Source organism: Acipenser ruthenus, chromosome 29 (assembly GCF_902713425.1).
Source record: "Acipenser ruthenus chromosome 29, fAciRut3.2 maternal haplotype, whole genome shotgun sequence".
Taxonomy (NCBI): Eukaryota; Metazoa; Chordata; class Actinopteri; order Acipenseriformes; family Acipenseridae; genus Acipenser; species Acipenser ruthenus.
The window spans coordinates 17,920,466-17,940,481 of NC_081217.1; the positions used below are offsets into that span (position 1 = coordinate 17,920,466).

The window sequence follows — 20,016 nt, forward strand, 5'->3', positions numbered from 1 at the left end:
TTTCCAAGGACAGAGCCCTGCTCTGCCACAACACCATTAAAACAAATATCAAAATCATACTTACGTTCACACACCAAGGTCAGATTTGACCACTGTGAATTGGTACAGGTGATTGTTGGAGATCCACTCTTCCGTACATACCCACTCTGACATGCATAAGTGATTGTAGATCCCTCTACGTCAAGTGGTGGTTGAGTGATTATAATCACATTGGGATAAGCTGGAGGACTGCCACATTGTGCTAAAAACAGCAAGGTATCCAGTTTAGTGATTTCACCATTACAAACTGTATTATTATTATTGATATTTATTTATTTATTTATTTATTTTTCTTTCTTATTTTTTAAGATGCTGTGATAAACGAGCCAAGGGATCTTACAGCTCTCCTGCTTTTAGACTGCCTTGCCCTTCCGGTGTCATTCACCTTGAGGGTACGCACTGTATGTGTAAAGATACAAGTATGACAAACGCATGTGTGAATAAGAATGAACTGGCACCTTCTTTAGCCTATATCTCTCACATACAGATTTCAGGGGCACATACATTACCACTGTGCATCCACAGAACTTTAGAAATCCATTAGATGTACCAACTATCATAACAGGGTTTCCCTTGAACACTGAGTAATGCAGAGACCCAGGTGACTGAAACAGTTCAAAGAAAAATGAAAGATGTACATTCCCGATAGCAGTGGAATAGGGTGGCACAGCCTGGGATTGGGGTAGAACTGGAATCTGGCGTGTACCAAGAAGTTAGAAGTCAGAAGAGTCAGAAGAGTTAGGAGAGGTGGCATTAATGATCCTCCTGCCAGACAGCAACTTATAGGCCTGTCAGTGATAGCTGCATACCCCCCATACCATCTGTGATCATTATATGAACTGTACATGGGTAGACCATACAACGATTAATAAAGATCCATTGTCCATATGGGGGTAGCCATTCTGGTGCATTAAAAAATAAAGACTTATTATCACTGTCTGTATTTTCTGTGCACAGTATACTGTACTGTTGTGCGGTGCTTGGAGGCCACTGCACATTGCTTATAAATTGAATTTCTGGTTAATTCTCTATTGATAAAAATGGAGCTCCACAAAACTGGTATACTGTAGTTAACCGAGCAACGTTTAAACATGACGTCGTCTATATATAACTAAACATCGGAACAAAACACGGCATTCTCTGTCTCTCAATGTTAACTCAAAGTTACGTTATTATTGTTTTTTGTAAGTATAACAGTAATCTGCCCCGACTTTAGGAACAATGCAGACCTATACCGTTTCAACAAGGAACGTTTTCATTTCCGCACCCTTTGGAAAAAATAAAAATAATCTGCCTTAAATGAAGTTCAAATAAAAAAAAGACTTGTCGCTGTTAACAGAATACAGTGTGATACAGCGCGGTGTGTTTAAAAAAATGTGCGGCTCGTGTATTAAAAAGCAAAGGTTCGTTTTCTGTAAAACACGTATTTCACTCATATTTGGTACATTTCTAGTTCAAGATGAATCCACCCATATCAAAGACTAAGAACAGTACCGATCCTTTTTTTTTTAACAAACATTACAATGTATTCATCAGTTGAGTGATTATTGTCACATTGGGATAATCTGGAGGATTGCCACATTGTCCTAAAAAGAGCAAGGTATCCAGTTTAGTGATTTCACCATTACAAACTATATTATTATTACTGATATTTATTTATTTATTTTTCTTTCTTATTTTTTAAGATGCGGTGATAAACAAACCAAGGGATCTTACAGCTCTCCTGCTTTTAGACTGCCTTGCCCTTCCGGTGTCATTCACCTTGAGGGTTCGCACTGTATGTGTAAAAATACAAGTATGACAAACGCATGTGTGAATAAGAATGGACTGGCACCTTCTTTAGCCTACATCGACTCAAGTCGCCCTGGGTAAGGGCGTCTGCTAAGAAATAAATAATAATAATAATAATAATAATAATAATAATAATAATAATAATAATACAGATTTCAGGGGCACATACATTACTGCTGTGCATCCACAGAAATTTAAAAATCCATTAAATGGCACCAACTATCATGGTTTCCCCTGAACGCAGAGTAATGCAGAGACCCAGACTGCTGAAACAGTTCAATGAGAAATGAAAGCCGTACATTCTCGATAGCAGCGGAATAGGGTGGCACAGCCTGGGATTGGGGTAGAACTGGTAAAGTACAGTTACAAACAGACAACTCCTGTAACAACTTTTGATAGGATTGTTCGACTACCCCAAATTACTTTAAGAGCACAAGGCAACCTCTTTGTTATATTACCTAAGGTACTCTGCATGAGTAACATAGATGGCTTGAGCCAAAACATCTTTCTACAAGACTTTTTTTAGGGCTAACTTTACACAAGGAATTTGTAATACAATCTGAGGTCATCCATACAGCAAACATGTGGAACAGCCCTTCCACATGAAGACTGTATTAGAGTAGCATTATTATTGAGAAGGAAGATAGTTTGTGGAGATCTAGAAAGGGGGCTTGGGTACAGATCCTCAGGGTCACATGAATAATGTTGATAGAACACAGTTTGCAATGGAATGAAAGAGCCATGTCTGCATGCTGGAAATAAAGCCTGTGATTGTGCAGCATGGAATTATTCTTATTTAATTTAATTACTATTTTTAATTACCAGAATAAGATGTACTTCTAACAGAAGGTCGTTAGACAATAATCAATATTTTTGCTTTTTCGTGGTTAACATGTCTCTGTATTCTTGTGAAATCAGCTGCGCAGTGAAACACGTGGGAATAGCCCACGAGGTACAGCTTCCAACATCCAGTACGACCGATTCAATTTCATTGACTTTGTTTTATGAACAAATTCCTATATATATATATATATATATATATATATATATATTCAAATAAAAGGAAGCAAAAACAAAGAGCTAGGGGTATAGTAGACATAGAATAGCATACCCGACAGAATTATTAGTAAACATAACTGCAGTAAAACAGAGATCAGAAACATCAGCATTGATTTTATGGACAGTAGTTAAAACAATGCGTCAGGGGAACTGTTCATTTTTACTGGAAGACAATTCAATGTCTGGATCATGACTGCTTGTATGGGTATGGGGAGAGGTGATCAAGGACTATTTGGCCGCTGGTCCCGCCTGTTAAGGGAATAAGAATAAGCCAAGCCCTCTGACGATGCCAGGGTCAGCAGGGTGGACCGTGATGAAGCCACGTCCGCCGGTCCACACCCCATAGTTTATCCATGGCTGCATGCACAATTCCTATTTGTAATGTAAATCTACAGCCTGTGATGATAAGCGGGATCAGCAGATTTAGCAGGGGGGATGGAGGGGTGTTCATAATGATTAAACACATTACCTGGAGAGGGTGTTGGAGGCACTTCTGTGGTTGTGGTGGTTGTGGTGGTTGTTGTTGGAGCTAAAATAAAATTATTAAAACTATTAGGTTGATGCTTGACTGTTTAAGTAGCGTTCAAATGCAAGTTCAATTCATAAATTTTTAATATTGAATCTCACACTGAATGTGCTACTGAACAGTGTTGCTTAAACCAAGACCCAAGCATTTCACATGAGCATGAGCACTTGCAGGTTATTAATATTATTATTTGTTTATTTAGCAGACGCCTTTAACCAAGGCAACTTACAGAGACTAGGGTGTGTGAACTATGCATCAGCTGCACAGTCACTTACAATTACGTCTCACCCGAAAGACGGAGCACAAGGAGGTTAAGTGACTTGCTCAGGGTCACACAATGAGTCAGTGGCTGAGGTGGGATTTGAACCGGGGACCTCCTGGTTACAAGCCCTTTTCTTTAACCACTGGACCACACAGCCTCACAATTCCTATTTGTAATGTAACTCTACAGCCTGCGATGATAAGCGGGATCAACAGATTTAGAGGGGGGAAGGAGGGGTGTTCATAATGATTAAACACATTACCTGGAGAGGGTGTTGGAGGCACTTCTGTGGTGGTGGTGGTTGTGGTGGTTGTTGTTGGAGCTAAAATAAAACAATTAGGTTGATGCTTGACTGTTTAAATAGCGTTCAAATGCAAGTTGAATACATTAATATTGTATATTGAATCTCACACTGAATGTGCTGCTGAACAGTGTTCCTCAAACCAAGACCCAAGCATTTCACATGAGCATGAGCACTTATAGGTTAAATGTTGTGCCTTTGAAACAAGGATTGGGTTTTAGCTCCTTTGATTTAATTCAGGTTTATACAAGGTTAATACTGACTTAACAAATAATGTAACATAGATGTTATCAATAAATACATAATTCCTATATTACCTTTAATAATTTACAACAGACAATAAGAACTCTCTTGAAGGTTTGCTGGTCAGCATGATGTTTACTGTATTTCAAGTTAGTGTTTTATCTCAAAGCGTGAATGGTACTTACCTTTTTGGCAAGTCGGAAGTTCAGGTTCCCAAATTTCATTTTTTCCACATGTAACAGTGTCAGTGCCATTGAGAATATACCCAGGATTACAAGCAAAGGTAATGGAATCCCCATAGTTATTAACTGGTCCAAATCCAGCTGTCTTATAGCCATTTTCCACTTGAACAGAAGGGCAGCCTTTGTGTTCTGTAATAACAAGCAAGTAATGGTCAAACAGATTACCATTAAATGGCTGTAGCATAGATCTAGAAAATACTTAAAGCTGAGCCCACTACAGTTTGAAATTAAAGCAACATTTTCAATAAAGAAATTAATTAATGACCCATTATCTGCATACATATATATAAGTGATTTTGTGAACACTGTATGAATTTATTTTTAAATTAGAGATCTTAATAAAAAACATAAAGTAACAGAATGGAGACTATCGTTCAAACTGAAACCAAAAGGTCACATGATTACAAACGGTGTATTAGGTTGGATGTAAAGGTGGCTGTGTTCAGTTTGGCCAGCCTGACAGCGGGGTTAATTACAATATTATTGTATTGTTACACATTTCATCAAAACCAGGGATGGATTGTGTGCTGGTGTGTTAAAACTTACAAATACGTCTGCAAGAGGTACAGTGGCATCATCGTTTCAAACTGAGGTTGTTTTTTTTGTGTTTGTTTTATTAAACAGTTCATTATATTTTAGTGGGCAGTGATGTGTTACGTTTGTGTGATGAGGTGGCAGCCGGGGGTCCATCAGAGATCAATCTACCCCTTCTAGAATGACACACCCCTCAAAATCACACAGTTACATCATTAAACAAAGCAATACATACCTTTACATGCTGGAGGAGCACTACTGTAGTTTCCATCTATGGTGCAAACAAGCTCCCTATTACCCACCAGAACCCCTTCATTACACTTGTAGATAATAACTGTGCCAAACGTGACAGTTCTATGAGGTGGGTTTGTGATTTCACCATTTACAATCTCTAGAGGGTTTGGACACCTAACAACTAGGAGAAAAAAAAAAAAACGTTATTCCAAATATCAGCCTAATCAAAATCAATGGTTTATATCAAATGCATCTTTAATACATTACATTACACATAATCAATACATAAACAGTTAGATAGATAGATAATACATGGTATTGGCACACTTGCATTTCATTAGGAAACGTCTAAAGCAGGGGTGCACAATTCCGGTCCTGGAGGGCCGGTGTCCCTCCTGGCTTTTGTTCCAACCTTGCCCTAAATAACTTAATTGGACCAATTATTACCAATTATTGGTCTAATTAAGTATTTTGGAACACAGTTGGAACAAAAGCCAGGAAGGACACCGGCCCTCCAGGACCAGAATTGCACACCCCTGGTCTAAAGGAACATCTAATATCTGCAAGGTGTGCTAATAGTTTACTCTGCACCTTACAATCAAACATTGTGCAAAATCTCTCAACATTGCTAACCTGTATACCGGTCTAGGCAAGATAATTCCACTCTAACTGCAGACTAAATCCATGTACAGCTTTATTTATTTTTCAGTATATGGCACGGACACTATTCATATCCTAATATTCATGTATAAAGAAGAAAAGTTAATTTCAATACAGAAACAAAAAAAAAACTATACCGTTAAACTATTCTTATTTAACTCTACATTAAAAACAGTATAGAATTGGGTGTTGTGTTAAATACAAGCTGAATTTCACCCCTTCAAGATGAGAGCAGCCAGTAGCCACTCTGGTCTCTCGAGGAGTTCCTATCAGCTTGCACTGTACAGCATCCTATATGATACTCATAGAACAATTATACTTAAAAACTTTTTTTTTTTTTTTTAAACACATGAGCCTACTTACTTTCACATATAGGAATGGCACTATCCCAGCCAGCAGCGCGACAGCTTCTGACACCACTGCCTGCCAACTGGAATCTAAAACAAATAAGAAATCCTAATTTATTTATATATATATATATATATATATATATATATATATAGAGGTGTGAAAAAATGCTGTAAAGTAAGAATGCTTTAATAGATTATATTTATCAATTAACTAAATGCAAAGTGAGTGAACAGAAGAAAAATCTAAATCAAATCCATATTTGGTGTGACCACCCTTTGCCTTCAAAACAGCATCAATTCTTCTAGGTACACTTGCACACAGTTTTTGAAGGAACTCAGCAGGTAGGTTGGCACAAACATCTTGGAGAACGAACCACAGTTCTTCTGTGGATTTAGGCAGCCTCAGTTGCTTCTCTCTCTTCATGTAATCCCAGACAGACTCGATGATGTTGAGATCAGGGCTCTGTGGGGGCCATACCATCACTTCCAGGACTACTTGTTCTTCTTTACGCTGAAGATAGTTCTTAATGACTTTCGCTGTATGTTTGGGGTCATTGTCATGCTGCAGAATAAATTTGGGGCCAATCAGATGCCTCAGGGATTTTGTAGGCATATAGTCAGGTGTATGATTAAACAATTATACCAAACAGGTGCTAATGATCATCAATTCAATATGTAGGTTGAAACACAATCATTAACTGAAACAGAAACAGCTGTGTAGGAGGAATAAAACTGGGTGAGGAACAGCAAAACTCAGCTAACAAGGTGAGGTTGCTGAAGAGAGTTTACTGTCAAAAGTCATACACCATGGCAAGACTAAGCACAGCAACAAGACACAAGGTAGTTATACTGCATCAGCAAGGTCTCTATCAGGCATAAATTTCAAGGCAGACAGGGGTTTCCAGATGTGCTGTCCAAGCTCTTTTGAAGAAGCACAAAGAAACGGGCAACATTGAGGACCGTAGACGCAGTGGTCGGCCAAGGAAACTTACTGCAGCAGATGAAAGACACATCATGCATACTTCCCTTCGCAAGAAGATGTCCAGCAGTACCATCAGCTCAGAATTGGCAGAAAACAGTGGGACTCTGGTACACCCATCTACTGTCCGGAGAAGTCTGGTCAGAAGTGGCCTTCATGGAAGACTTGCGGCCAAAAAGCCATACCTCCGACATGGAAACAAGGCCAAGCGACTCAGCTATGCACGAAAACACAGGAACTGGGGTGCAGAAAAATGGCAGCAGGTGCTCTGGACTGATGAGTCAAAATTTGAAATATCTGGCTGTAGCAGAAGGCAGTTTGTTCGCCGAAGGGCTGGAGAGCAGTACACGAATGAGTGTCTGCAGGCAACAGTGAAGCATGGTGGAGGTTCCTTGCAAGTTTGGGGCTGCATTTCTGCAAATGGAGTTGGGGATTTGGTCAGAATTAATGGTCTCCTCAATGCTGAGAAGTACAGGCAGATACTTATCCATCATGCAATACCATCAGGGAGGCATCTGATTGGCCCCAAATTTATTCTGCAACATGACAACGACCCCAAACATACAGCGAAAGTCATTAAGAACTATCTTCAGCGTAAAGAAGAACAAGGAGTCCTGGAAGTGATGGTATGGCCCCCACAGAGCCCTAATCTCAACATCATCGAGTCTGTCTGGGATTACATGAAGAGAGAGAAGCAACTGAGGATGCCTAAATCCATAGAAGAACTGTGGTTAATTCTCCAAGATGTTTGGGCCAACCTACCTGCCGAGTTCCTTCAAAAACTGTGTGCAAGTGTACCTAGAAGAATTGATGCTGTTTTGAAGGCAAAGGGTGGTCACACCAAATATGGATTTGATTTAGATTTTTCTTCTGTTCACACACTTTGTATTTTGTTAATTGATAAATATAAACTATTAACATGTCTATTTTTGAAAGCATTCTTACTTTACAGCATTTTTTCACACCTGCCTAAAACTTTTGCACAGTACTGTATATATATATATATATATATATATATATATATATATATATATATATCTAGCTACAACTATGTGGTTTATTGCCAGCTTTTAGAAGAGTGTTGCTTTCAGAAATGTAGCTAAATACTGCCCACAATAATTTTAATCACAACTGGAGAAGACGCAAATCTTAAACTTTAATTTACATATGAGCACCTGCACTATATCACTGATGACAGGGACATGCTTCCCCTTGACAAGAACAGTATTATTATTATAGTAATAATACATCTCATTACTGGATTATATGCACATACTACCCCAACCTTAATAATCTTGAGCATCAACCACAATATACTCACCCTTCATCACAAACTGCATAAGCCTTGTCTCCAAAAAGAACACCCTCATCAGTATTAAAGTGTCCATTAAGTATCTCTCCTGGACTTCCACATGATCGGCCTAAAAGAAAAAATACACAATCAAAATCTGAAATGAGTACAGAGCACATTGTACAGACATTATCCAAAAGTAGTTTAATTGTTCCCTACACTGCACACAAATGTGTGTTTTTGTAAATGTTAGTATTTAGCAACACCTGCACCGTAGTACTGTATCTCCATACTCTTAAATACTTAGACTGAACCGAATTCCTGATTTATTTTAAATTCCACTTACATAATATCATTGAGACCAATAGAATTGTTTAAGAGAACAGTTCCCTTGCAGACAGCACACATTCTTAGTAAAAATAACCTTTAGTTTGTTAATAGATGTATAGTCAAAGGCAGTCAAACAGTCAATAGCTACTTTTTCAAAGATAATTTAAAACAGAATTTTAAAAAGTGTTCGTCCGTCCCTCCCTACCAACACAAACCAAGAAATTAGTGATTAAGTAGGTCTAGCAATACAATAACACACACCATTAAAATAAATATCAAAATCATACTTACGTTCACACACCAAGGTCAGCTGTGACCACTGTGAATTGGTACAGGTGATTGTTGGAGATCCAGTCTCTGGTACATACCCACTGCGACATTTATAAGTAACTTTAAATCCCTCTACAAAGTCAGATGGCCCTTGAATTTGATGTTTATTTTTCAGTATGGCAGTCTCATAATCTGGAGGATAGCCACATTGTCCTAAAAACAGCAAGATATCCAGTTTAGTGATTTCACCACTACAACTTGTCTTTATTTTTTAAGTTGCTGTGATAAACGAGCCAAGGGATCTTACAGCTCTCCTGCTTTTAGACTGCCTTGCCCTTCCGGTGTCATTCACCTTGAGGATTCTTACTGTATGTGTAAAAATACAAGTATGACAAACGCATGTGTGAATAAGAATGGACTGGCACCTTCTTTAGCCTATATCCCTCAGATACAGATTTCACTGGCACAGGCATTACCACTGTGCATCCACAGAACTTTAGAAATCCATTAGATGCACCAAATATCATAACAGGGTTTCCCCTGAATGCAGAGTAATGCAGAGACCCAGATGACTGAAACAGTTCAAAGAAAAATGAAAGCTGTACATTCTCGATAGCAGCGGAATAGGGTGGCACAGCCTGGGATTGGGGTAGAACTGGAATCTGGCGTGTACCAAGAAGTTAGAAGTCAGAAGAGTCAGAAGAGTTAGAAGAGGTGGCATTAATGATCCTCCTGCCAGACAGCAACGTATAGGCCTGTCAGTGATAGCTGCATACCCCCCATACCATCTGTGATCATTATATGAACTGTACATGGGCAGACCATACAACGATTAATAAAGATCCATTGTCCATATGGGGGTAGCCATTCTGGTGCATAAAAAAATAAAGACTTATTATCACTTTCTGTATTTTCTGTGCACAGTATACTGTACCGTTGTACGGTGCTTGGAGGCCACTGCACATTGCTTATAAATTGAATTTCTGGTTAATTCTCTATTGATAAAAATGGAGCTCCACAAAACTGGTATACTGTAGTTAACCGAGCAACGTTTAAACATGACGTCGTCTATATATAACTAAACATCGGAACAAAACACGGCATTCTCTGTCTCTCAATGTTAACTCAAAGTTACGTTATTATTGTTTTTTGTAAGTATAACAGTAATCTGCCCCGACTTTAGGAACAATGCAGACCTATACCGTTTCAACAAGGAACGTTTTCATTTCCGCACCCTTTGGAAAAAATAAAAATAATCTGCCTTAAATGAAGTTCAAATAAAAAAAAGACTTGTCGCTGTTAACAGAATACAGTGTGATACAGCGCGGTGTGTTTAAAAAAATGTGCGGCTCGTGTATTAAAAAGCAAAGGTTCGTTTTCTGTAAAACACGTATTTCACTCATATTTGGTACATTTCTAGTTCAAGATGAATCCACCCATATCAAAGACTAAGAACAGTACCGATCCTTTTTTTTTTAACAAACATTACAATGTATTCATCAGTTGAGTGATTATTGTCACATTGGGATAATCTGGAGGATTGCCACATTGTCCTAAAAAGAGCAAGGTATCCAGTTTAGTGATTTCACCATTACAAACTATATTATTATTACTGATATTTATTTATTTATTTTTCTTTCTTATTTTTTAAGATGCGGTGATAAACAAACCAAGGGATCTTACAGCTCTCCTGCTTTTAGACTGCCTTGCCCTTCCGGTGTCATTCACCTTGAGGGTTCGCACTGTATGTGTAAAAATACAAGTATGACAAACGCATGTGTGAATAAGAATGGACTGGCACCTTCTTTAGCCTATATCCCTCAGATACAGATTTCACTGGCACAGGCATTACCACTGTGCATCCACAGAACTTTAGAAATCCATTAGATGCACCAAATATCATAACAGGGTTTCCCCTGAATGCAGAGTAATGCAGAGACCCAGATGACTGAAACAGTTCAAAGAAAAATGAAAGCTGTACATTCGATAGCAGCGGAATAGGGTGGCACAGCCTGGGATTGGTGTAGAACTGGAATCTGGCGTGTATCAAGAAGTTAGAAGTCAGAAGAGTCAGAAGAGTTAGAAGAGGTGGCATTAATGATCCTCCTGCCAGACAGCAACGTATAGGCCTGTCAGTGATAGCTGCATACCCCCCATACCATCTGTGATCATTATATGAACTGTACATGGGCAGACCATACAACGATTAATAAAGATCCATTGTCCATATGGGGGTAGCCATTCTGGTGCATAAAAAAATAAAGACTTATTATCACTGTCTGTATTTTCTGTGCACAGTATACTGTACCGTTGTACGGTGCTTGGAGGCCACTGCACATTGCTTTTAATTAAGTTCTGGTTAATTATCTATTGATAAAAACTGACCCCCCCCCAAAAAAATGGTATACTGTAGTTACCCGAGTAACGTTTAAAAATGACGTCGTCTATATATAACTAAACATCTGAACAAAACACGGCATTCTCTGTCTCTCAATGTCAACTCAATGTTACGTTATTATTGTTTTTTGTAAGTATAACAGTAATCTGCCCCGACTTTAGGAACAATGTAAACCTATACCATTTCACAAGGAACGTTTTCATTTCCGCACCCTTTGGAAAAAATAAAAATAATCTGCCTTAAATGAAGTTCAAATAAAAAAAAGACTTGTCGCTGTTAACAGAATACAGTGTGAAACAGCGCGGTGTGTTTAAAAAAATGTGTGGCTCGTGTATTTAAAAAGCGAAGGTTCGTATTCTGTAAAACACGTATTTCACTCGTATTTGGTACATTTCTAGTTCAATGAATCCACCCATATCAAAGACTAATTACAGTACCGATACTTTTTCTTAACAAACATAACAATGTAGCCATAATTATGCCAGCGGATTGTTTTGTTAATAGCTGCTATTCTCGTACTCGTATAGGTACATCGGTATGAAAAGAGCGAGACACCGTACCTCACGGGATGCGGTAAAAGCCGGAACGAGACGGAACGGTACTTTAATGAATTCAATTGCTTTAAAAACAGCATAGAAAGTTACACACACGTGAGGAGAATATTTTAACAATCACAACCGATTAATAACGCGATGTCATTAACCCGTTCCGGGCCAGAACCCTCTTTTTATCACCAAAAAGCTTCCGGAACACGGGGTTCCGAATGTGCAAAGACGACGAAGATTATACACACAATGCAACTAAGTGAGGACATCATAACACTATTGAGAAAACCCACCGAACCGACCTTTAACTGCCCATTCCGTGCAATAAAACTGTGTATTTATTTTGTTTGTATATGATCTCGATCTCTCTCTCATTGTTTAGAATTGCTGGTAGCCCCTAACTAACAGTTATATGCGATTAAAAAATAAAAATAACACGTATATATAGCGGCAACAGTAAAACAACATTTATTTTTTGCACAATTTTTTTGTTCTTACTTACAATGATAAAAAAAAGTATTTAAATGTATTAAACATATTCATATATATACATAGGCTATATTTGATACAAAATGGATACAATGCAATTACAGTGCAAAGGCAAGCAAACACACTATCTTACAACAGTTTACAACATGTAAGGAAAAACGAGCAAACTAAGCAAAACAGTTTAGATTTTAATATTACGCAGGGTGACTTCAAATACAGAAACCTTGATGCATTTCCCATTTTCTTCTTCAAAAAAATTAATTCGTTTTTACATTGTGTGTCATATGCATAAATAAATAATTAAAATAAACAGAATAAACAAACAAACATGTTTGTGTTTAATTTGGGAACCTCCTGTCTGAATACGAGAGAGAAATGAAACAATGTATTCTTGCTCTAAACGAGTTGCTGCTATATTAAACTATGTAACAGTGTAATGCCTGAGAAAGCACGACTGAACCCTTGAAACAATGTATCAAATTGAATTATTTGGCTGAAACGCTGTAACAAACATATACAGGACTAGTTTGTGGAATATGAGAATTGAAACGAAGTTGTGTTTTAAATAAATCTGACTATTTTACATCCCTGGCATTTTTATTGTGTGTTTGTGATGTACTTGGTCAAGACCTTATCCTCTGGCCCAAATGAAAGAACCTGGTGCTAACAACCTAAAATCTTTAACTTAATCTGAAGGTAGTGCCTTCAGTGGCGTAGACGGCTACCATAAATTATATTTTAAACACAGTTTAGCCCTTGCTACAGTATGACCTTTATTTTAGTAACCAACGAGGTATTTACTGTTGAAGTCTAATTAAATATATGGCTTTCAAATGTGGAGCCATGCACAAAACCTGTGATTTTTAATCAATTTGCATGGTTTTTCAGTATTAGAAGTCTATATAGATTAGAACCCCTGGGGGTTATTTTTGAGTTTTAGGGTTTCTTATTAATCCTTCGAGATTTCAACGTTTATTTATGGTTGTTAGCCTGCTTTTTAAAAAGGTTCTTTGTATACTCTTTGGAACCCCTGAAATACGGTTTCTTGGAATAACTTTTTCAAGAGTGTAAGATTTATAAACCTCACTAATATATTTCAGAATATTCCCGGAATGTATTGGTAATAATCAGACACTTAACGCAAGTGTAGCCCATCAATCAACAAAACCTTTATTATTCAACTTCCAGTACCAAACAATATTAAGCCATAGCAGTCAAAACGAATGGTTATTACCTGTTCTCAATGGGAAGTTGGGCGCGGTCTGGAGTCTCTGCGTCAAGCAGTTTTGTCTCTTAATTATTCATTATTATTAATTAGTCATTTTAGAAGACGCGTCTATCCAAAGCGACTTCCGGAGACTAGGGGTGAACTATGCATCACAGTCACCTCCAATAGGACCTCAGTTTTAAGCCTCAAGGACGGAGCACAAGGAGATTAAGTGATTTGCTCTGGGTCACACAGTGTGAGTTGGGATTTGAACCGGGAAACACCTGGTATGACACCTTTGTCTTTAACTACTGGGCCACCTTACCCAAGCGTCATCGAATACCTAGCTAATTCACCTTTTTAACTCTCGACTCTCGCTCTAATGTCATTAGCCGAGTGCATGTCAATTCGTCCAAGAATTACAATGTAGCCTATAATATTCTGTGCACAGAGGGAGCACATTTACTAATGAAACATTGAGGAGGGAGGAGGGAGGAGGAGGTGGAGGTGTTTTGGGCAGGGTGTGTTGGGGGCTATTGTTGGTTGTTTGGTGAGGGAGGGAGCAGTTACTGAATGGCTGGATATTGTGAGCACGGGTGTGGAGTGTGATTGTGGGGTTATCGGGTTACAAAAAAAGACTGTTCTATAGTCCGTTCATTTTAATTCCGTACATGGTCTTGTTGTACTAGTGCTCAAATACACACTCCCTTTTTTCTTCATATATTTACCCGAAACCTCGCTTAATATAATTTTAGGAAATGACATGTCAGCACTGTGCTTGCATCCAGAGCGCGTCTGCCGATCAAAATAAAAATTTTAGGTTCAACAGAGACAGTCAGTAGCTTAAAAACAAATAAGCGAAATGCTCCGTGTCTGCCTACAGTTTTAAATTTGAATGCACCGCCCCGGCTTTGCTCTGCGACGCTCAGCCAATAGGCAGGGACGGGACGTTGAAAAGAATTGTGGGTTCCCTTTCAAGTCGAAAATAACCATCAAGGTATGGGACATTGCCGTCAGGCAGTAGGGATTGGCTGAGCTTTATGTCAAAGCTGCCGATAGGCCTCCGCGCAAGCTGCCGTGTAAGCCCGCCCCCTTGGGAGCTTACTATACGCAGCGCGCGGAGAGTCACTTCCTCTTTTGCCTTCAGCGTCAGTAGCGGTAGGACTTAGAGCTAATTTAACTGATTGTACTCACTAAGCTTAGGTTTGAGAAGCTGGTTTATCCCCTTATTATTGTTATTATTGTGTATTTGTATTATTTTAGGATATATTTTGTGTTTACATTATATATTCCTTTTCGCTTTGCTTCGGCATTGCGTTCTTCGTGGTCTCCCCGTCTTTCCTCTGTTCTTTATTATTTACTGTGTGGGTTTTTTGTATATATATATATATATTATATATATATTGTATTTATTGTGTAATTATATATTGTTATATATTTACATTGTGTGTCGGAAGCGTGTTGCGTTGGCCTTGGCCACGCGCAATTGCATCCTCGGTCTAGCTTAGGCTAAACCGTGTGTGTGTGCGGGTAGTCTGCTCTGCAGTGTCCCCCCCCCGCGGCGCGTTCCCGCCACGTGGTATTGCACTACACTCCCTTTCCTTTTGCAGCGTCCACAAAAAAAAAAAAAGTTTTTCCCTTCACTATACAGAGGAAGACAACCACCAACGTGCAAAATCCCCAGCACCTTCAGGTAAGTATTGCACAGCACCAGACACTGTACCAGCACTTTGCGTCTCCGCTTGGCGGGTCAGCTGACACTTAGGCGTCTGTGCTTGCGTTCCACGCTCGGTACTCGCGCTTCGGCGCTCGCGCTCCGGCGCTTTTGGTGTCAGCGCTTGTGCGCTTGGTGCAGCGCTTCGGCGCTTTGTGCAGCGCTTCTGCGCTTGGTGCTTAGTGCTTCTGCACTTGGGGCTCGGTGCTCGACGCTCGGTGCACGTTCCATCAACGTCAGTGCTCGACGCTCGGTGCTCGACGCTCGACGCTCGGTGCTTGGCGCCTCGACGCACGCACCCTCGACGCACGCGCCTCGGCGCTCGACGCTCGACGCTCGGCGCTTCGACGCTCGACGCTCGGTGCACGTTCCATCAACGTCGGTGCTCGACGCTCGGTGCTCAACGCTTCGGCGCTCGACGCTCGGCGCTTCGACGCTCGACGCTCGGTGCACGTTCCATCAACGTCGGTGCTCGGTGCTCAACGCTTCGGCGCTCGACGCTCGGTGCTCGGCGCTTGGCGCCTCGACGCACGCACCCTCGACGCTCGATGCACGCGGCTCGACGCTTCGGTGCTCGGCGCTCGGTGCTTGACGCTTCGGCGCTCGACGCCTCAACGCGCGCACCCTTGACGTCGACGCACGCACCTCGGTGCTCGACGCTTCGGCGCTCGGTGCTCGACGCACGCACCCTCGACGCCTCGGCGTTTGACGCGGCGGCGCTCGACGCACGCACTTCAGGTGCTTGACGCTTGGTGCCCAGCGCTTCGGCGCTCGACGCACGCACCTCGGCTCTTCGTGATTGACGTCAATATGTCTGGGTTCCACCGCTGTGTGACCTGTCAGGCCAAGTTGCCTGCCAGCGACCCTCACGAGGACTGCGTCGCATGTTTAGGGCCGGACCATGCAGCATCTGCCCTGGCAGACGGCATACTGCCAGCTATGTGCGGGGTTTCAAACACGCACCCTGCGCCAGAGAGCTAGGAAGGCGGTGGGAGGTCGTTCCCCATCCTCGGGCTCGTCCCACACCGTCTCGGCCCCACCATCGTCTATCGTGTCGCCGCCGGCGACGTCTCAGCCTATGAGCCCATCTTCCCAGCTTACAGCTGGTCAAAGGTCTCCAATTAGGCGTGCTCGGGAACGTTCCCGCAGCCCCTCCTCTCGCGGGGCTCGTCCCCGTCGGGAGTTGCGATCTAGATCTCGATCGCCTCGCCGGAGAAGGCACTCCCGCTCCCCTCGAAGGGGTAGACGGCATTAGGACACATCTGGGGTGGCTGAGCTCACCTCCAAGATGTCGCAGTTTATGGAGCTCATGATGGGACAACAATCCCTCCTCATGACTCTAGCGAATGTGGCGCCTCGGGCCCCAGAGATGGCTACCGGACCCAGCGCTAGTCAGCCGATGGTTCCTCCACCAGTTCCCCAGGAAGTAGAGTGGGATGCCGATGCTGTCTCAAGGGACGCATCTGATGCAGACCCGCTCTTTGAAGACACAGAGCCTGAGGTGGCATCCCAGCACTCTGGGCAGGACGACCCTGAAGTGCTGGATACTAATGACCCTATCTGGTCAGTGGTGGAGAGGGCAGCCCGTCACCTAGGCGTGGACTGGCCTGCATCAGAGCCAACACGTCGCTCTCTATTTGAATTGCCATCGGCTCTGCCCCTTCAGTCCAGGATGCTCCCGGCATTCCCGGATTTTATTAAGGAGGTGCAGTCCACCTGGGGAGCACCGGCCTCCGCCCCTGCGACTTCTCGCAAGGCTTCGGCCTTCACCATGCACGGGGCGAGTGAAGCTGGGCTGGCGTTGTTTCCGCCAGTGGGCGCCGCGTTCGCCGCGCTAGTAAAGACGCCGACACTTTCGGGGCTGGCTAAGGACCCTTCCTGCCCTAACAGGCAGTGTAGGATTACGGAGGCCCACCTAAAAAAGGGTTATGCCGCGGCTACAGAGGCAGTTAGACTGTCCAACGTGGCCAGCCTCCTGACAGTCTACCAGGCGGCGCGGATTCGCGACCTGCCTGAGTCCCCATCCGTCGGGCTCAGAACCGAGCTGGGTGCAGTTGCACAGCTTTTGGTCAGGCTGGCTTAGCTAAATGCGCGAGCACAGGGCAGGAGCATTGCTTCCCTAGTAGTAGCAAGGAGGCAGCTATGGCTCTCACAGGCCAGGGTACAGGAGCCTGATAAGGCCCCGTTGTTAGATGCTCCTATATCCCCGGGCCACATGTTTGGCCCAGCGGTGGAGGAGATGCTGCAACGCTCCGTCAAGGCGCATGAGGCGTCGCAGCAGTTGGCTAAGATGTGGCCAAGCAAGCCTTTCCAGCCAAGGCGGCCGCAGGAGCGCCAATGGCGCAGGGCGCCGCCGCAGCAGCAGGCGCACCCACAGGGCAGTAAAACCGCCCCTTCGGGGGTTGCAGCACGCAGCCAACCCGCGTTTGCAAGACCGCAGCGCGGAGGGTGGCGCCCCAGAGGAGGTAGCAGACCACGCCCTCGTGGCTCTGGTCAGGCCCCTCGTGAGCGAGCGCAGCCTAAGCAGCCCTGAGAAACCCCGGCAGCCGTTAACCCACCCTTACACTGTTCCACAGCTCCTGTTCTGGCAACAATGCACCAACGACATCTGGGTGCGCAAAACTATAATCACCGGGTACACCCTTCAATTCCGGTTAAAACCCCCCCCCCCTTCAGGGGAGTGGTGGTAACTGCAGTGAAGGACTCGGTTCAGTCCTCAGCTCTAAATGCAGAAATACAGGCATTGCTCAAGAAGCGTGCCATTCAACTAGTAGACCCTGCTCTGACCGACCAGGGGTTCTACTCCAAATACTTCCTTGTGCCAAAGAAGGACGGCGGGCTCCGCCCTATTCTAGACCTGCGTGTACTGAACAAATACCTACGGGTGTTGTCGTTCAAGATGCTTACGCACAGGCACATTGTCCAGTCTGTCCGGCAGGGCGACTGGTTTACCACCGTAGACCTCACAGATGCGTACTTTCACGTTCCCATCTGTCCGGGTCACAGGAAGTACCTACGTTTCGCATTTCAGAGCAGGGTCTACGAGTTTTGTGTCCTGCCATTCGGCCTGTCTCTAGCTCCTCGAACCTTTTCGAAGTGTATGGGCGCCATTTTAGCCCCCTTGCGGGTTCAAGGCGTTCGACTGCTGAACTATCTGGACGACTGGCTCGTCTGCGCGCAGTCAAAGGAGCAGTTGGCACAGCACACAGTGATGGTTACAGACCATCTTCAGCGGCTAGGTCTGAAGGTCAATCCAGACAAGAGCCGCCTCGTGCCCAGCCAACAGACCGAGTTTTTGGGTCTGCATCTGGACTCAGTGTCCATGGAAGCGACCCTATCGACACAAAGAGTTGCCTCATTAGAGCGGTGTCTCTCCCTATTCAGGTTGAGAGAAACAGTCAGCATGGAGCTCTGTCAGCGCATGCTGGGGTTGATGGCTGCCGCCTCGCAAGCCCTTCCTTTGGGCTTACTACACCAGAGACCTCTGCAGGCCTGGTTCAATGCCTTCGCGTTGCACCCGCGGAGAGACAAGCACCGCAGGCTGAGGGTATCCCGAACCTGCTGGGAAGCATTACACTGGTGGAGAGTTCAGTCGAACATCCGCCAGGGCGTGCGCTTGGGTCCCATCTTCCGAAGGGAAGTTATCACAACCGACGCTTCCAACCAAGGTTGGGGAGCAGTCTGGAACGGGACAGGGACCCGTGGAGTGTGGTCAGGACCCTGGAGGTCAGCCCACATCAACGCTCTGGAACTCAGAGCAGTGGACCTCGCCCTTCGGCACTTCTTGCCAGTGCTTCTAGACAAGCACGTGTTAGTGCGGTCAGACAACACCACAGTAGTGGCGTATATCAATCGCCAGGGCGGATTGCGGTCCCCAGGTCTTCACCGGATGGTAACGCGACTGTTGCTCTGGGCTCAACCGCGGTTAGCCTCTCTGCGTGCAGTTCATCTGCCGGGCAGAGTCAATTACGCAGCGGATCTCCTGTCCAGAGGAGGTCCTCTTGCGGGCGAATGGCGTCTTCACCCTCGGGTGGTAGAGCGCATTTGGGACTGGTTCGGCACAGCGCAAGTCGATCTCTTCGCTTCGCGAGAGACCACGCACTGCCCCCTATGGTTCTCGGTGAAGGACCTCGACAGCCCCCTAGGAGTCGATGCACTGGCTCACGAATGGCCGCCAGGGCTCCTGTACGCATTTCCACCGATTTCGATGCTCCCCGCCTTTTTGGAGAAGGTCAGGGTAGAGCAAGCGACAGTGATTCTGATCGCTCCTCGGTGGCCTCGGAGGATATGGTTCCCGAGTCTAGTGCAGTTGTTGCACGGTCGCCCGAGGGAGCTCCCTCTGCGAGCGGACCTGTTGTCCCAAGCCCAAGGAGGGCTATGGCATCCGAACCCCAAGCTCATGCAGCTATGGGCTTGGCCCCTGAGCGGGAGCGCCTGTCAGCCTTAGGGCTTTCGACGGCGGTTATATCGACCATTCAAAGTGCGAGGGCGCCCTCCACTCGGTCGCAATATATGTATAAGTGGCAATTATTTCAGAGTTGGTGTCTGGCTG

General features: G+C 43.6%; 1 protein-coding gene across 2 annotated transcripts in view; it reads right to left on the bottom strand.

Annotated features, from left to right (window-relative positions):
* Nucleotides 1–20,016, bottom strand: part of LOC117964446 (complement receptor type 1-like) — a 105,983-nt gene that overhangs the window by 82,011 nt on the left and 3,956 nt on the right. For both annotated transcript variants that reach the window (XM_059003980.1, XM_059003981.1), the window contains exons 2-9: nt 9,133–9,324; nt 8,542–8,641; nt 6,255–6,328; nt 5,233–5,412; nt 4,407–4,592; nt 3,940–3,999; nt 3,359–3,418; nt 65–241 (exon numbers count right to left, since the gene is read on the bottom strand). In XM_059003980.1, the coding sequence (XP_058859963.1) occupies nt 65–241; nt 3,359–3,418; nt 3,940–3,999; nt 4,407–4,592; nt 5,233–5,412; nt 6,255–6,328; nt 8,542–8,641; nt 9,133–9,324 (1,029 nt within the window). The remainder of the gene's footprint in view (nt 1–64; nt 242–3,358; nt 3,419–3,939; nt 4,000–4,406; nt 4,593–5,232; nt 5,413–6,254; nt 6,329–8,541; nt 8,642–9,132; nt 9,325–20,016) is intronic.